At 36.1% G+C, this 14,239-nt stretch overlaps 1 protein-coding gene across 50 annotated transcripts in view; it reads left to right on the plus strand.

The window, feature by feature from the left end:
- LOC307184329 (teneurin-2-like) overlaps positions 1-10,622 on the plus strand; it is a 2,867,364-nt gene extending 2,856,742 nt beyond the window's left edge. For all 50 annotated transcript variants that reach the window (XM_079917763.1, XM_079917760.1, XM_079917746.1 and 47 more), the window contains 2 exons: positions 5,692-5,766; positions 9,626-10,622. In XM_079917763.1, coding sequence (XP_079773889.1) covers positions 5,692-5,766; positions 9,626-9,918 — 368 coding nt within the window. In that variant the 3' untranslated portion in view covers positions 9,919-10,622. The remainder of the gene's footprint in view (positions 1-5,691; positions 5,767-9,625) is intronic.
- Positions 10,623-14,239: the final 3,617 nt, after the last annotated feature.

Below are 14,239 nucleotides of genomic sequence, written 5' to 3' on the forward strand. Positions count from 1 at the left end.
ATTGTTTTCCAATCAGTGATCTACATTTCTACCTCAAGAACCTAGAAAAGGAGGAGGAAATGAAACCCAAAATAAATAGAGATAAATAATCAAGATAAGAGCAAAAATTAAAGAAATAGAAAAGAAATGAAAATATTAAAGCCAAAAGCCGGTCCTCTGAAAAACTGATAAAATTGATAAAGCCATAGTTAGAATAATCAAGGAAAAAAAGAGGGAATACACAAATATCCCAAATCAAGGACATTGTCATAAACTGTGACAATTTAGATGAAATGGACAAATTCCTTGTAAAATATAATTAATATTAAAAAACATATTATCTCAAAAATTTATTAGATATTATCTCAAAATAATATTATCTCAAAAATTTATTAGAAATAATCACTACATATTGATGATAAAACTATAATTATTCTAAACATATATGTACCTATAATATAGCCTTAAATAGAGATAAAGCAAATATGGATAAAGCTATGGGGGAAAACACCCATCATAGTAGGAAATTTCATCATATAACTGTCAATTCTTGGTAAGACAATCAAATGGCAAATTAGTACCATGTAGAAAAATTGAACGCATGGTTAATAATTTTGTTTAATTGACATATATAAAATCTTGATTTCAGTAATTAGAGAACATGTTTTCTTCTCAAATACACATGAAATACTTATAAAAATTTAGCAGGCTATGAAGCAAATGTAAAAATTGTTCAAAAGTTTAGTAACATAAACATGATGCTCTCTAGCCAAATACAATTAAATTAGAGATCAAAACCAGAAATGTATACAAAATATCCCAATACATTTGGAAATTTAATAAATAGGTTAATCAGGAACATGAAAATATTTAGATCTAAACAACAGTGAGAATGTTGTGAATCAAAACCTCTGAGATGCTGTGAAAGTGGTCTGTAGAGAGAAATATATAGCCTAAAATGCATACAATAAAAAGGAAAAACGGCCGAATACTATGACGTAAGAAATCAAATTTTAAAGATATGGAAAAGATCAATAGAGTATACTCAAAGAAGGAAAGAGAAAAGGGATAATTTGTATACGTAAGTATAAATAAACTAGAAAATATGTAGAGATAGTAGATAGAATCAGAAAAGCAAAAATTTGTTTTTTTGAAAGACAAAAACCATTATTCAATCACTGCTAAAACCAATCCAGTTAAAATAAAGCACAAAGAAATGATGTCAGGAATGAAAAAAAAAAAAAGACAGCATCCTATTGATACAAACCTAGCAGAAATTTGAAGGGACTTAAAAATATTTGGATAACTTGGTGCCAATCCATTTGAAGACATAGATGAAATGGGCACTTTCCTAGAAAAATGTATTGTTCCAAAATTTTCAAAATCAACTCAAGAAAAAGAAAAGAGCTAATAATTCTGTAATTTTTTTTTTAAAAAAGCAAAGTTTCTTCATTTGTAAGCTGATGATGATCATTATATTATGTACATTTGTTGTGTGATTACTATATGGCAGGTAGTGTTCTAAGCACTTTTACCTGCCTTATCTAATTCAATGCTCACAAGAATCTTATGAAGGCAGGTGCTATTTTTACGTCTATTTTACAAATGAGTAAGTGGAGACTCATCAGAAGTAATTAATTCTGAGAATATATGGTCAACGAGTATTTTTAAAACAGACACTGGAACTCGCACTTTAACCCTAGGCCGTATACATAGTGACTATTTTACAGGGTTGCGGTCCTAATTAATTGGAAAACTGTATATAAAAGCATTTCGGACAGCGCCTGCCACATTCTGAAGTCCTCGGTAAAAGTAGGCTACTTACGTTCTCAAACTTAGAAGAGCTAGACCATTGGAGCTAACCCACTATTGTCCTTTGATTTCTTTATTTTTTCTAATTAATAAAAAAACTGGAGAAGCGGAGTCTCACAGGGTCAGATGACTGTATGCGTTTGTAATTCTCTTACATAGGATAACTGATTGGTATAGTTTTTAATACTGGAATGATTTTTAATCTTGTTGGAATTTTCATCAGCAGAAGAGAGTCTCCAGCTAGCTGGAGCATTTCCTTTCTATTTCTGAACTGGCAGTTGTTCAGCAGGATGCTTTGTTGTAGTCGCTTTTGGGTTTTCCAAGTTGGGCTTTGTTCAGGTTGGAATGTGTGAAAATGCCATATCAGAGGAGAATGCCACATTCACCTTTGGCTTTGAGGGGGTAAAGCTTACAGGAAAAACCTCAAATACTGGAAACTCTCGTCTCTTCACTAGCCTTTGGTGTTTCTTTGATTTGGAATGTGTTTATTAACATTGGAGTGATTCTAGTTACGAATTGGATAAGTTGTGACATGTCAGACAGAGATTCAGATAGAGACCAAAATAATTATTATACAAGTTTAGAAATACCAAAATATTGTGTTGTGTGCTCTACACAACAGAAAATTTCGATTCTTAAGGTGTATTTTTGAAATATAAATATTGGACCTAAATTTTATGAATAATAATGCATGTACATCTACTCTGTAGTTTTAAGCCACAGGATTTTTGGTGAACAGTTTTGTCAACATTTGGGAAACTATCTGAATGTGTAAAGTCAGATGAACTTTAGAAGGGCATTAAGAGAGAGTTGATGTGAAGAATTTTAGAATACACAAGCATAAAATTTAGAATTCATAAGTAGTTCCTTCATTGGCTTTCAAAATTGTTACCATTGCATGTACAAATATGTAGATTTTAAATTTTTATGAAAATAATATTTTAGATAATGTTGGTAACTGATTTCGACTGATTTTTTGGTGTAGCTTACACATATCTTTAATTGCTCAAAATTTAAAGTATTGACATTCAATGTAAGATAATAATTTGGTGATACATTTTGATGAATCAAACTGAAATGAAAGTTATGTTTTATCTCTTATAATTTCGATATTTTTCTTGATGGGTTTCTATTTTGCAAAAGCTTATAGCATCTGATTAAATTCACTTTCTTTGATAAAGAGAATTATAACATTATAATTTGTGGTTTTTTCTTAAATATCTGCTAAAAAGTTTGGAGTGAGTATTCATTCCTGACTTTAACGTGTAGAGTCTAACATTTGCTTGAGAAAAGTGACCCGTGTTTATTTACAAGAGATTCTCTTTGTCTTAGGATAAATGATCCTAGAAAAAAGGCCACTTCCAAAAGGAATCAGTGTTTAGAAAGAAGCAATATTTCATATTAAATAGTAAGAATAATTTATTGTGACTTTATCTTGAGAAAATAAGATTGATTATCAAGAGTATATTTTATTTTATGTTTAATACAATTTATTATTCCAAATGTGCTATGATTATTCAAAAGGATAAAGAATAACAATTTGTGTGGGGCATGATATGCATTTTATGGCACAATTGTATGACTGTACAACATTACATCTTTCATTCCTAGTGGCGTTTTGCAGCATGATCACAGGGGGTCATATTTTGCAAAAAAAATATTTGATGGATTCATTAATTTTCCAAAGGGCCTCTCATTAACCTTTTATTTAAATAATTATCTTTCCTCATTCAAGTTGAGATTTTCCTGGTTCTTGGTATGATGAATGATTTTTGTATTGTATACTGGCTATTTGAAGTATTATGTTTTGAAAATCTGGATCTTATTTAAATCTTCTGTTTCAGCAGGCTTCCTCTGACACCAAGCCAGTGGGGAAAGTGGGACCCTGAGGCTTGACTGCCAGGTGGAGGTGAAAGTCCAGGCTCCTCACGTGACCCACTTTGACAAGGGCGGGAATTGGGGTGAAGTGGGGAGGGATGCCTCCTTGTTACTGGGCAGAGTTGGGTTTTCAGCCTCGCCACTGGGACCCTGCAGATACCAACCTGGTTGAGAGGGAGAGGGGCACCTCCTTAGAGTTCCTCATGAGTCCTCCAGTGGTGGTGAAACTAGATTTAACATTTATCCTCCTCTGACTTCAGCAGGGAGAGGGAGGGGTACTTCAGTACCACTGTGTGTAGATGGAAGTCTAGAATCACCTCATGGACTCCAGTGACACCTTTGCAGGGAATCAGGGAAAGCTCTTTGCCACTGGGTGACAGTGAAAGTTCCACCTCACCACTCAGTCTTCTTTGATTCCACCCTGGTGTGTTTGTGGAGGTGGGGAAGGACCCCTCATAGAAGTAGGCTTTACTTTGGGTTTATTTTATCTGCTTCCATTGGTATTTCCAATTTGCAGATTTCTCCAGCACCACGTCTGGGATATATGAGACAAAAAGAAAACCCAGAGAACTCAGCTACGTTTTTCCTCAGGTCCCAGGACCCTAATAGATCTGTCTTCTTCTCATCCTCTTTTAGACTCATTTTATGTAGTTTTTGCTTGTACTGTCCAGGGATTTTAGCGGTCTTTAGTGGGAAGTGTAGAGAGACGTGGGAAATTTTATCTTAATCTAGAACCAGAAGTCCATCATCTTTTGATCATGCCGACATTAATTTCTGTTTTCTGTTGTTAACAGCTTAATTCTGTTAAATCTTTGTTATCTTATGTCCTTGATTACAATCCTAGTGTTTTTTAGCATCACTTTTATTGACTTCATGGATATCTGCATCTTCACAAGTTTTATAATTTAATCTCAGATTGGCACCATATTACTTCCTGTTATCAGCAACTAATTGATGATACAGACATTAATACGGTGGTTGATATGAGAAGAGATACGAGTAGTAAGTGGGTGAGGATAGGTGGGGATTAATTTTGTAAGTGATCACTATTGACTAGTTTCATGTTATAGCAACTTCTGCTCTCCCGTGTGAAATTTCTTCTCTTAAACTCAGGGGACTTACATAGTAAACATTTAGATAATAAAAGTTTTCTGTATTGTACCCACCCCCATTACTACGGTTAACTTTTATCTTCCTGCCCTCATAGTAAAAATCTGTTCAAATGCTGACATTTTCAGTGCTATTTGTATTCGCTGGTATTACCATGACATGATAATTCTGACTTAGCGACATATGTGCTTTTCCTACTTAAAGGTTATTTCAAAATGCGAGAAGTTTGGAAAAACTTAGAAAATAAAGCCAAGATCACAGTGCACTGACACATCCTTCCTTAGGATTTTTTTCCCCAAATAAAATTAGCTGGTCAAAGGATGACTCCTGATACCTGTTGCAAAATTTTTCTCTAAAAAAGTTTTGGAAAGGATCCGGGTCATACACTGAGATTACGATTTAAAAAAAAAAAAAAGACAACTTAAAGCAAAAGAGACTTATCCATGGAGTTATTTTTAAAGACTTGCGTTCTGCTATCCTGATCACCTAACAGTTTTTAGACATTGCTGTTCTCTCAGTGTCAATATTTAGACATTGATAACACCTTAAATTATAATAAAATTCCATGATATAAATGTAATTGCTTTTGTGTAATCATTCATCTTTCAAAATATTGACTCTGGCCTTGACAATGTAATATGGGGCCACATTAAGCAGTGTATTGGCAACAGCCATAAAACACTCACCGGAGATGGAAGGAGTTGGAGACATCGTCCACACTCGCTTTAATTAGTGATCTAGCGAGGTTGGAGGCAGATAGAGGGTGAATATGTGTTCCATGAATGCTGCAGTATTGTGCCTCTTTTTATCCTCTGCAAGATAGTAAAGAAGGAGTGAAATGTTGACTGCTTTCCACTAGAAACCTTAGCTTGGAGAATCACACAGTGACTAGTTTCTCTCTTCTATTCAAAGCTGCCATGGAGCTTAATAAAGACATAATTATACAAGATGAATTAGAGCCAAATCAGTCTTCCATCAATGAGCAAAGTAAGTGTAAAACAATAAGTTGACATAATATTAACATTCCCCTGTACTATTTACATGCTAAGCAAAGTGGTATAACATGAGGACTTCGTCTCAGCCAAAATACATGAAAAATGTTTGTCTGAAATAAATTCACATAGAGGAGTGCTTGGGAAACTGGGTATGGTAAGAGCAAATGGAAGGGGACGTGATAACTTCTCTGTGGAGTAAACTCCCAGTCCCTCGTGTCTACCACTAGGTGAACATCTGGTGGGCAAGCTGCGACAGGATGAAGGGTTGGAGCACCGGATGACCTTTCATGGCTCCCTGGCCCTTTTCTCTATAGTATTTATCACTGTATAGATTGTACTTTTTTATGTGATTCTTTGATTAATGCCCCTTTCCCGATTAGACTGTAAATGTCACAGACTGTATTTTTATACTTCTCACTGTTATATCTCCAAGGCCTAGCACAGCACTAGGAACAATAAATATTTGTTGAGTGATTTAATAAATGTTAGACCAGTCTTTCCTTTCTACTATGTCTATGGCTCTCCAGCTTCATATATTAAACCAGCAAATTTGGGAAAGACTTGGTCCAAAATCTGCCCCAGGTACTTAGAGTGAGGTTTCTCTTCTGTGAGTTTGTTGAGGACAATAAGGTACCAAACTAGGAATTGTGGGGAGCGGGTAACATTGGGGAAGTGTGGAGGGAATATTTTTGAAGAAACAATTCTGTTTTTAGGGGAAAGCCTGCCTTTCTACAAGTGTGAACTTATTTAACTTTTTCTGGTGAATTTGGTATAATACCTTCAGTTTACAATGTTTCTTGTTGACAGCTTCAGGTATGTAAGCTTGAAGTTGAAGCTCTTGAAGTACACTTTTTTCTTTTCTAACATTGTGATTACTTGAAAAATGCATGCAAATTTTCACTGATTTATGAAGATCTCAAGTTTGTCTTAACAGAAAAGTATTTTTATTTCTTATCATCAAGTAAATGTCGTAACCAAAGAAGGGGCACCGCATTTATTCCACAGTTCCCCATGCCCTAGGCTCCCTGTCTATGACTTCTAATACCCAGATTGAAGAGCACGTGGGCTCCTCAGGAAGCTGAGGCTTCCTTTGCTCACAGGGCCATTTCTCTTTTCCTGAGGAGGTCTTTGAAGCTAGTCCCGGATAATGAGATGTGAGAAAACCATCAGGAAAGTTGCCTTAATACATACACACTCCATTTCAAATGGAATCATAGAGCTCAAAATTCCCACATGTGGAATAAAAACATGTATGTTTTAGTTTGAGTTGTTTTCTTTTATTGGAGGAAAAGGAAGCAATATCCCTCATGACCCTCCAGAATGAATGTGAGCTCTGAAGACAAGGTGGGAGAATGCTCATATGAAATGACTTTTTCCAATGACTGAAGAATGAGAAAAGCAACAATGGAGAGAAAAGTATTATAAAATCAGATATATATGAACTCAATAACTTTAGTTTTATAGACTACTGAAACTGAAATATACATTTTAGTGTACAATTAGAGGACAATACCTAATTGCCAAGGACGCAAACTGGAACAGAATACATTGGGTAGAGAATTTCAGACAGCATCATGAAATTGTGCCCAGGGAATAAACATTTAGAACTGCACTGAGTGGTGGTGGAAACACCCCTCTTCCCTGGACAGGTAGTAGGAAATGACCCCGCCCCCCACAGAAATATTTGCTTGGGTTGGCTCTCCAATGAACAGGTTTCACTCTCCAGAAACAATTGTGTCAAGTATTGGATTTGATCCCATTTACACAGTGAAATAAGCTGTGGAAGTTCAGTGTGCAGTAGAGAAGGGAAAGGAAAGCCTCAGAATAAAAACACTTGTGCCTATCACAAATTAATATTATACTAGGATAATATAAACAGTTATTTGGGGCTTTTTAAAAATAAAATCTGAGAAATGATATCATGAATGTAGATGATCATAGTGTTAATTATATCATGAGTTTGGAGACATGAGTGGCTCTAATGTAATCAATAGAGAGAGAGTGAGTAAGCCCATGGCTTTGGTGTTATTTAGAAGACTTACTTCACTTATAGCATAAAAGTGCATTTCTTCATTACATTTATTTCATTGCCCATAAATTGGGTAAGAATTAAAAAATCAGATTTACATGTCAGTAAATACAGTGGACCACATGAGTCCATCTAATATGCAGTGAGACCATAAAATGTCTTTTTAAGAAGCTGAATGTTAAAGCACACAGATAGATAAAGCATTCACTGTGCAAAAATGTTGCCCAATTGGTTTTTGATTGAGACCATTTGACATTGCAGAGAGAGCGTAGGCTTGGGGTCTGCAGATGTAGAGGTGATTCGTGGATCTGCCACTTGCCCAGGTGTGACCTTGGAGACAGTATTTAGCTTCCCTGTAAAGTGGTTAACACCTAAACTGCTGTGCTTTTATGAGATTGAAATGAGATAAAACCTATTAGAGTACCTGGCCCCATGCCCAACACATGGTGACGTAGACGTGTTCAATAAATGCCTATTCTCTTCTGCTTCCCTTCAAACCACAGGCCCACCCCTGCACTCCCCACATGTGCACACAGTCACTGTCCTTGATAAAACCCACTTGTGGTTTTAAATGATATTAGCAAAAAGAAATTGATACCATTTAAAAACAGTATCATATGATATCACTTATATGTGGAATCTAATTTAAAATGATATAAATGAACTTATTTACAAAACAGAAACAGACTCACATATCTCGAAATCAAACTTATGGTTACCAAGGGGGAAACGTGGGGGGAAGTTATAAATTAGGAGATTGGGATTAATATATACACACTACTATATATAAAATGGATAACTAATAAGGACCTATTGTATAGCACAGGGAACTCTACTCAATACTCTGTAATGACCTATATGGGAAAAGAATCTGAAAAAGAATGGAGATATATATATATGTGTATATATATATATAAAACATATTCACTTGGCTGTACACCTAAAACTAATACAACATTGTAAGTCAACTACACTCCAATAACAATTAATTAAAAAACAAAATAAAAGTGGACTAACTCCATCTCTAGGATGCTCATTTAATTAACACCTTACCTATACTCACTTAAAAAAAAAAGAACAAACTTGGGTGTATGTATTATCACATATAAAACACACAGTGATTCTGAGAGGAATTTAAGAGATTAATACCCAGATTTTACAGAAGAGAAAACTGGGGCTCAAGTTGTTAAGAGAGACTTGCCACAATGAGGCTTACCAGTGGAAAGCTAGGACTGGTCCCCAGGTCTCCTGGCCACCACTCCCATTTATTGGAGGATTAAGCTTCTTTGACATGAAGACAGACTGCTCAAGGATCAGATCCAGGTTTTACTACAGTCTAGATGTGTGACCTTGGGTAAGTCACTTAAATTCTCTGTTCCTCAGTTTCCTTATTGACAGAATGATTCCAGTAATGTTATCATCATCATAAAGTCGTTGTGAAAATTTTAAATGTAAATTAAAAGTTGCAGAATAAAAGATGCCTGGAGCAAAGCACGTGCTTGGTATATATTAGCTCCTCTTATAAATCCAGTGTTTTTATCAGCTACATGGTGCTACCTAGACAACAGTAAATACTTAAAAATTTTTCAAATAAAATCTGAGCATTCTGTTCTAGGATTAAAATTAATCTTAGACGTTTACTTTTTTGTTGCTCTTGTTCTCAGATATACCCCAGTATCCTAAATACTCTTGCTTAGCTGTATACTACAGCAAATCAGGTATATTTTTTGAACAGGAAAATGTCTGCTTTTTGTAAGAATAAATTTGAAGTTTGAAAGCTTTTCACAAATTTTAATCGGTCTCTTTGTTGCTGTCACCCTAGGAACTAACTTCACCCTTGCAGAGCTGGGGATCTGTGAGCCCTCCCCGCACCGAAGCGGCTACTGTTCCGACATGGGGATCCTTCACCAGGGCTACTCTCTGAGCACAGGGTCTGACGCCGACTCCGATACAGAGGGAGGGATGTCTCCAGAACATGCCATCCGATTGTGGGGGAGAGGGATAAAATCCAGGCGCAGTTCCGGCCTGTCCAGTCGTGAAAACTCGGCCCTTACCTTGACTGATTCTGACAACGAAAATAAGTCAGATGATGAGAACGGTAGGCCTGCTTCTTAAATATTTTTTAATGTTCTGGGTACTGCACAATGTGGGGCTTGGGATGTTTTTGTGTTTTAATAAAGAGGCATATAAAAACCATTCATTTTCTTTTAAATCGACCTTGTCTACCCACGCTGAGCTGGGGGAAAATAAACCAGCAAACCTCAAACACACAAAAAATGAGGAGAGAATTTTAAAATCACATTTTGATGATAGCACACTCTTCAGGCATCGTCAGTTGGTCTTATTAGCAAGTAAATTGCATTGCAAAAGAAGCAACTTGATAAACTATGACCTATACCTAGAAAATGTCCTCTCTCCACAAGTTTCTAGGTCTTTGTATTGATTTCCTCTTCCCAGTAAATGGCAACCTGGGTTATTTTTTTTCATGAAGAACTCTTAAGAATCCTACCTTATCTTAGACTTTCATTTCCAGGCGGCAATGCCTCATATCCGTATTGGAGATCAAACTTGGAACAGATGCTCTGGAGTTTAATAATGACAAATAGGAAGAGACTTGTCTTCAAAAAAGTATTCTCGTCTATGTTTATTTTTCTCCTTGGTACCTATGTAGGTTCACGGCTTCCCACACCTTCTGTCGCAAATCACTGTTGCTTTATCCATCAGCTTTGTGGATGTGTTTTAATGAAATTTTGAAAATTGAATGCTTCCGATCATTAAGCAGTAAATATAGGGAAGCCTAAGCAAGTCATTAAAGAGAGAAGGTGCTTATTTGTGGCTTTCTTAGCAACTCAGAACCGTGTTGAGTCCAAAACATTTTTTAAAAGATAAATTGCATTAGGTATGGTGGATTTATTGAGAAAACATCAGATGCTATGTGGTTTGTTATGAATATATTGTGTGTTTGCTAAAAGAATTACCGTTAGAATGTTTACAAATAGATCAGTTAAGCAGGTTTCCATACATAGTATAAACCTCTACTAGAGCAGCTCTAAGTATTTTCTTGCCTTTAAAAAATAAAAGAAAGAAATTGGCAGGCAGGCAGGCAGCTTGTTGTAAATACAAAAGCATAGCTAAATATCGTTTATTCTCCAAACCGTGTTGAAAACACATCATTTCCTGGGTAAATCGCGTATATTCTAAAAGATGTCACTGTGTTGCATTTAAATTTATGTTTAATTGTGAAATAATTTATTCTACAGTGAGGACAAGGGGATGCATCTTCCTTATGTCTCAGTTCAGGTAGCTAATCAAGGTGTCCTCTCAAGGAAAAATCTGCACTTGACTCCTTTTGAATTTTAACAGAATTCTGACACTTGGTACATTCAGCACTCTAAAGGTGCTTATTTGTTGGGAAATTACTTTCAGAAGTTTTCATAAAGGCATACATTGAATCCATTTACTGATGTACTTTTTCCACTTCAGTGTGTGTCAGGTACTATTTAAATGCAGGCAGTTTGATTGCCTAATAAATAAAATCATTTGTAATCCAAGAACTTACGGCGTATCTTAAACAAGGTGTTTTAGCAAATGTTCCATGGTTGGAATTCTCGCTGGTCTCGTGGGCACCATCTATAAAGAATTACTTATACATATTCCTAGAATTCACACCCTTTCTTTTTTAAGCCGTATACATCTTAAAAACTCAATGAATAAGGGGAGGTTTCCAGAGAAGAAAAGGGAGCAAAAAGGCTTGCCTTGAATTTACCTACAACTGTTAGGGTTGAGGGGATTTTACAGGTAAAGATGTAAACCAACAGTAGTTGCTTTTTTCCAGTATCATTTGAAACATATTCAAACAGTTTTCACCTTGCGGCACTCTGTATAAATCCCTGTGTACTGATAGGAAATAAACCCTTAGATACAGTGTGGCGATTTTTCCCTGTAATGCTAGTTCTAATACAATCAGAATTGCATAAAGAACTTAGATAATGTACTTAGAACCAGGAAGCCATTCTTTTGTTCCTGAATCTGGCAGAGCATGAAGGGGGGATTCTGAAGCCAGAGTTCAAGCTTAGGTGATAGATGGTTATTTAAAAATGTACAGATAGAATGTGTTTCCTTTTCTCTTTTTTAATTTTTTCAATATTTCACAGATTCCAAAGATGTATATGATGCATGCTCTGTTCTCCTTGGGGGCCAGAAATAAAAACAAGAAATTGTACACGTCACATCATAAACTCCTCAAACAAATAAAAAGTGAGGTGTGAGCTACTCTGCAGCCTGAGGTGTTAACTTCAGTCAACTTCTTGCCCTTTCCTTTTGATAAATTCTATTTAGCTTTCCCCCCAAAATCAATGCGTTTTCACCTCACTGGTTTTATGAAGTTTGGGAATGTATTATCATATAGATTGACAGTTGCCCCACTGGTTCCACACCACAGCATGGACACTTACAAAGCCATCATTAATTTCTCACACTCGTACTCCGCCATGGCTTCCTCCGTAATAAACGCTCTGTCCTTCAGAACCAAATCAATAACCTTTTAGATATGCTTCTCTTGAAGAGGAAGTAACGAGAATCTATACTCTGAGAAAGAAGCCCTCCAATTCCATTTTAGATTTTAAGGATATGTGGCCATGGAATGAATCTTTTCTTTGGACCCCATGTATTTTTATTTCATTTTTATGGTGGGATCTTGGGCTACAGAGATTTTCACAGTGCTTATTTTAAATTGCCTTAAAAAATTCCTAGTGTGGTTTTGCTAAGCATAGGTAGCAAGTCAAGACATATCTCAAAAATCAACTTGGCTTTCTGTAACCTAAAATATGGATCCAACCTTCAAACTCATGTAATAAAAATCCCTAACTGTCAACAGTTCTTCGTACATGCTGCTGTGACAAAAATGACCTACTAGTAACTAGGAACTTGAAAGTCCCATCACGCCAAACACACAGGTGAATTTGTCCTTCTCCCTTTTATTATTTTTTTTCCAAGTGTAGATTCTTCAAGGTTATCACCACGCACAGCTCTGCATCTTACACATACTCCATGGCCACCAAATTAATATTGTGCTCCCTTGGATTGCTTTAAATAGATAAAACTCTCGTGTTCAGGTTATTTTATCAGGTTATTTAACTCTATCTTTAAGCTAACGATGACTTAGCTAGAAATGGCAGCGAGAGTTGGAAACAGCGAGGCCAAGCTTTTGCAGCTGTGAAATTTAACTGCATCTATAGAAAGGGCTTTCCCGGTGACTCTAAATTAGAAGCATTCCTTTTTTGGGTAGTAAATGTCCCACTTAAAATATGCCCTCTTCAAGGCCCTTTTTATCACCTGAGTTATAGAGAAAAAGGGGCAGCCACTAATACACAAGCATAACTAATTGCCTTCTTAAAAACGCGAAATAGCACATGCTGTAAAAAATCTGGTCTGCACACTCTTGACCTCCTTAGGCAGTTTCTTTACCTTGGGGACTTAAAAATATCCTTGAGATTTTTTTTTTTTTTTTTAGCATAATTCTAGTTTCAGTTATTTTATTGGAAATCCAGAAAGAAAAAAAAAGGAAAAGACAAAGAAAATAAGATAGGCTCTGGGATAGGAAGCCAGAAATTACAGAAAACAAAATCTGACCTTGGATGAAGCTTTAAGAAAAGTATCCTTCCTTTGCCCTGTTTGTTTCCACCCAAAGTAAATAAGGACAGCGTTCATTTTCATCTGTTGTCAACTGGGAAATTTATAATTCTCCTAATGTACTTTGAGGATGACAATAGAAATGTTGGGTTAATTCCATTATATTACACCAAATGCATTTATAAAGCAGGCTGGCTCTCGGCACCTAATGGATTTGTGTGAAGTGTGTTTGGGGAACCCAGGTGCTGTTAGATTGTGAGTCCTCTTGGAAGAGGTCTGTAGTGTTCCTCTCTCCTCAAGAGAACTTGAGTGCACCCAGGTATTTGTCGCAGGTTAATGGAGACATGGGGCATGAACTCAGATGGGAGACAGGCGTTCCCTTAGTACCAGGACACTGTCTGTAGATCGTTACCTCCAACTACATGGCCTTCATTTGTCCTAGGACGTGAGTTTCGTAAGTCTTCTTTCTTTCTCTTCAAAAAGCAGCTCCTCGGTAGATTTTACATTAGAGTATCCTGTAAGCAAACACACCCAGGACCTGCCAGTGGATTTCTATTTCTGTCCCACTCTATTCCTCTTACATATTCTTAAATTTATTTTGTGTTTTATAATCCGCTCTACTCCTTTCTCCCCGCCCCCAAGCCACATGTAAAAATTACAGAGAGTGCCCGGAACAAATATAAAATCTTACTAACAGCACCAGACAGTGATAGCCAAGAGCTCATAATTTTGCTCTTCACAAAAGCAAAAATGTTCAGAGTAGGAATAGTTAAAGAGATAAGTACAAAATCATAGGGTAATAGTT

Source organism: Stenella coeruleoalba, assembly GCF_951394435.1.
Source record: "Stenella coeruleoalba genome assembly, chromosome: 3".
In the NCBI taxonomy this organism is placed as follows: Eukaryota; Metazoa; Chordata; class Mammalia; order Artiodactyla; family Delphinidae; genus Stenella; species Stenella coeruleoalba.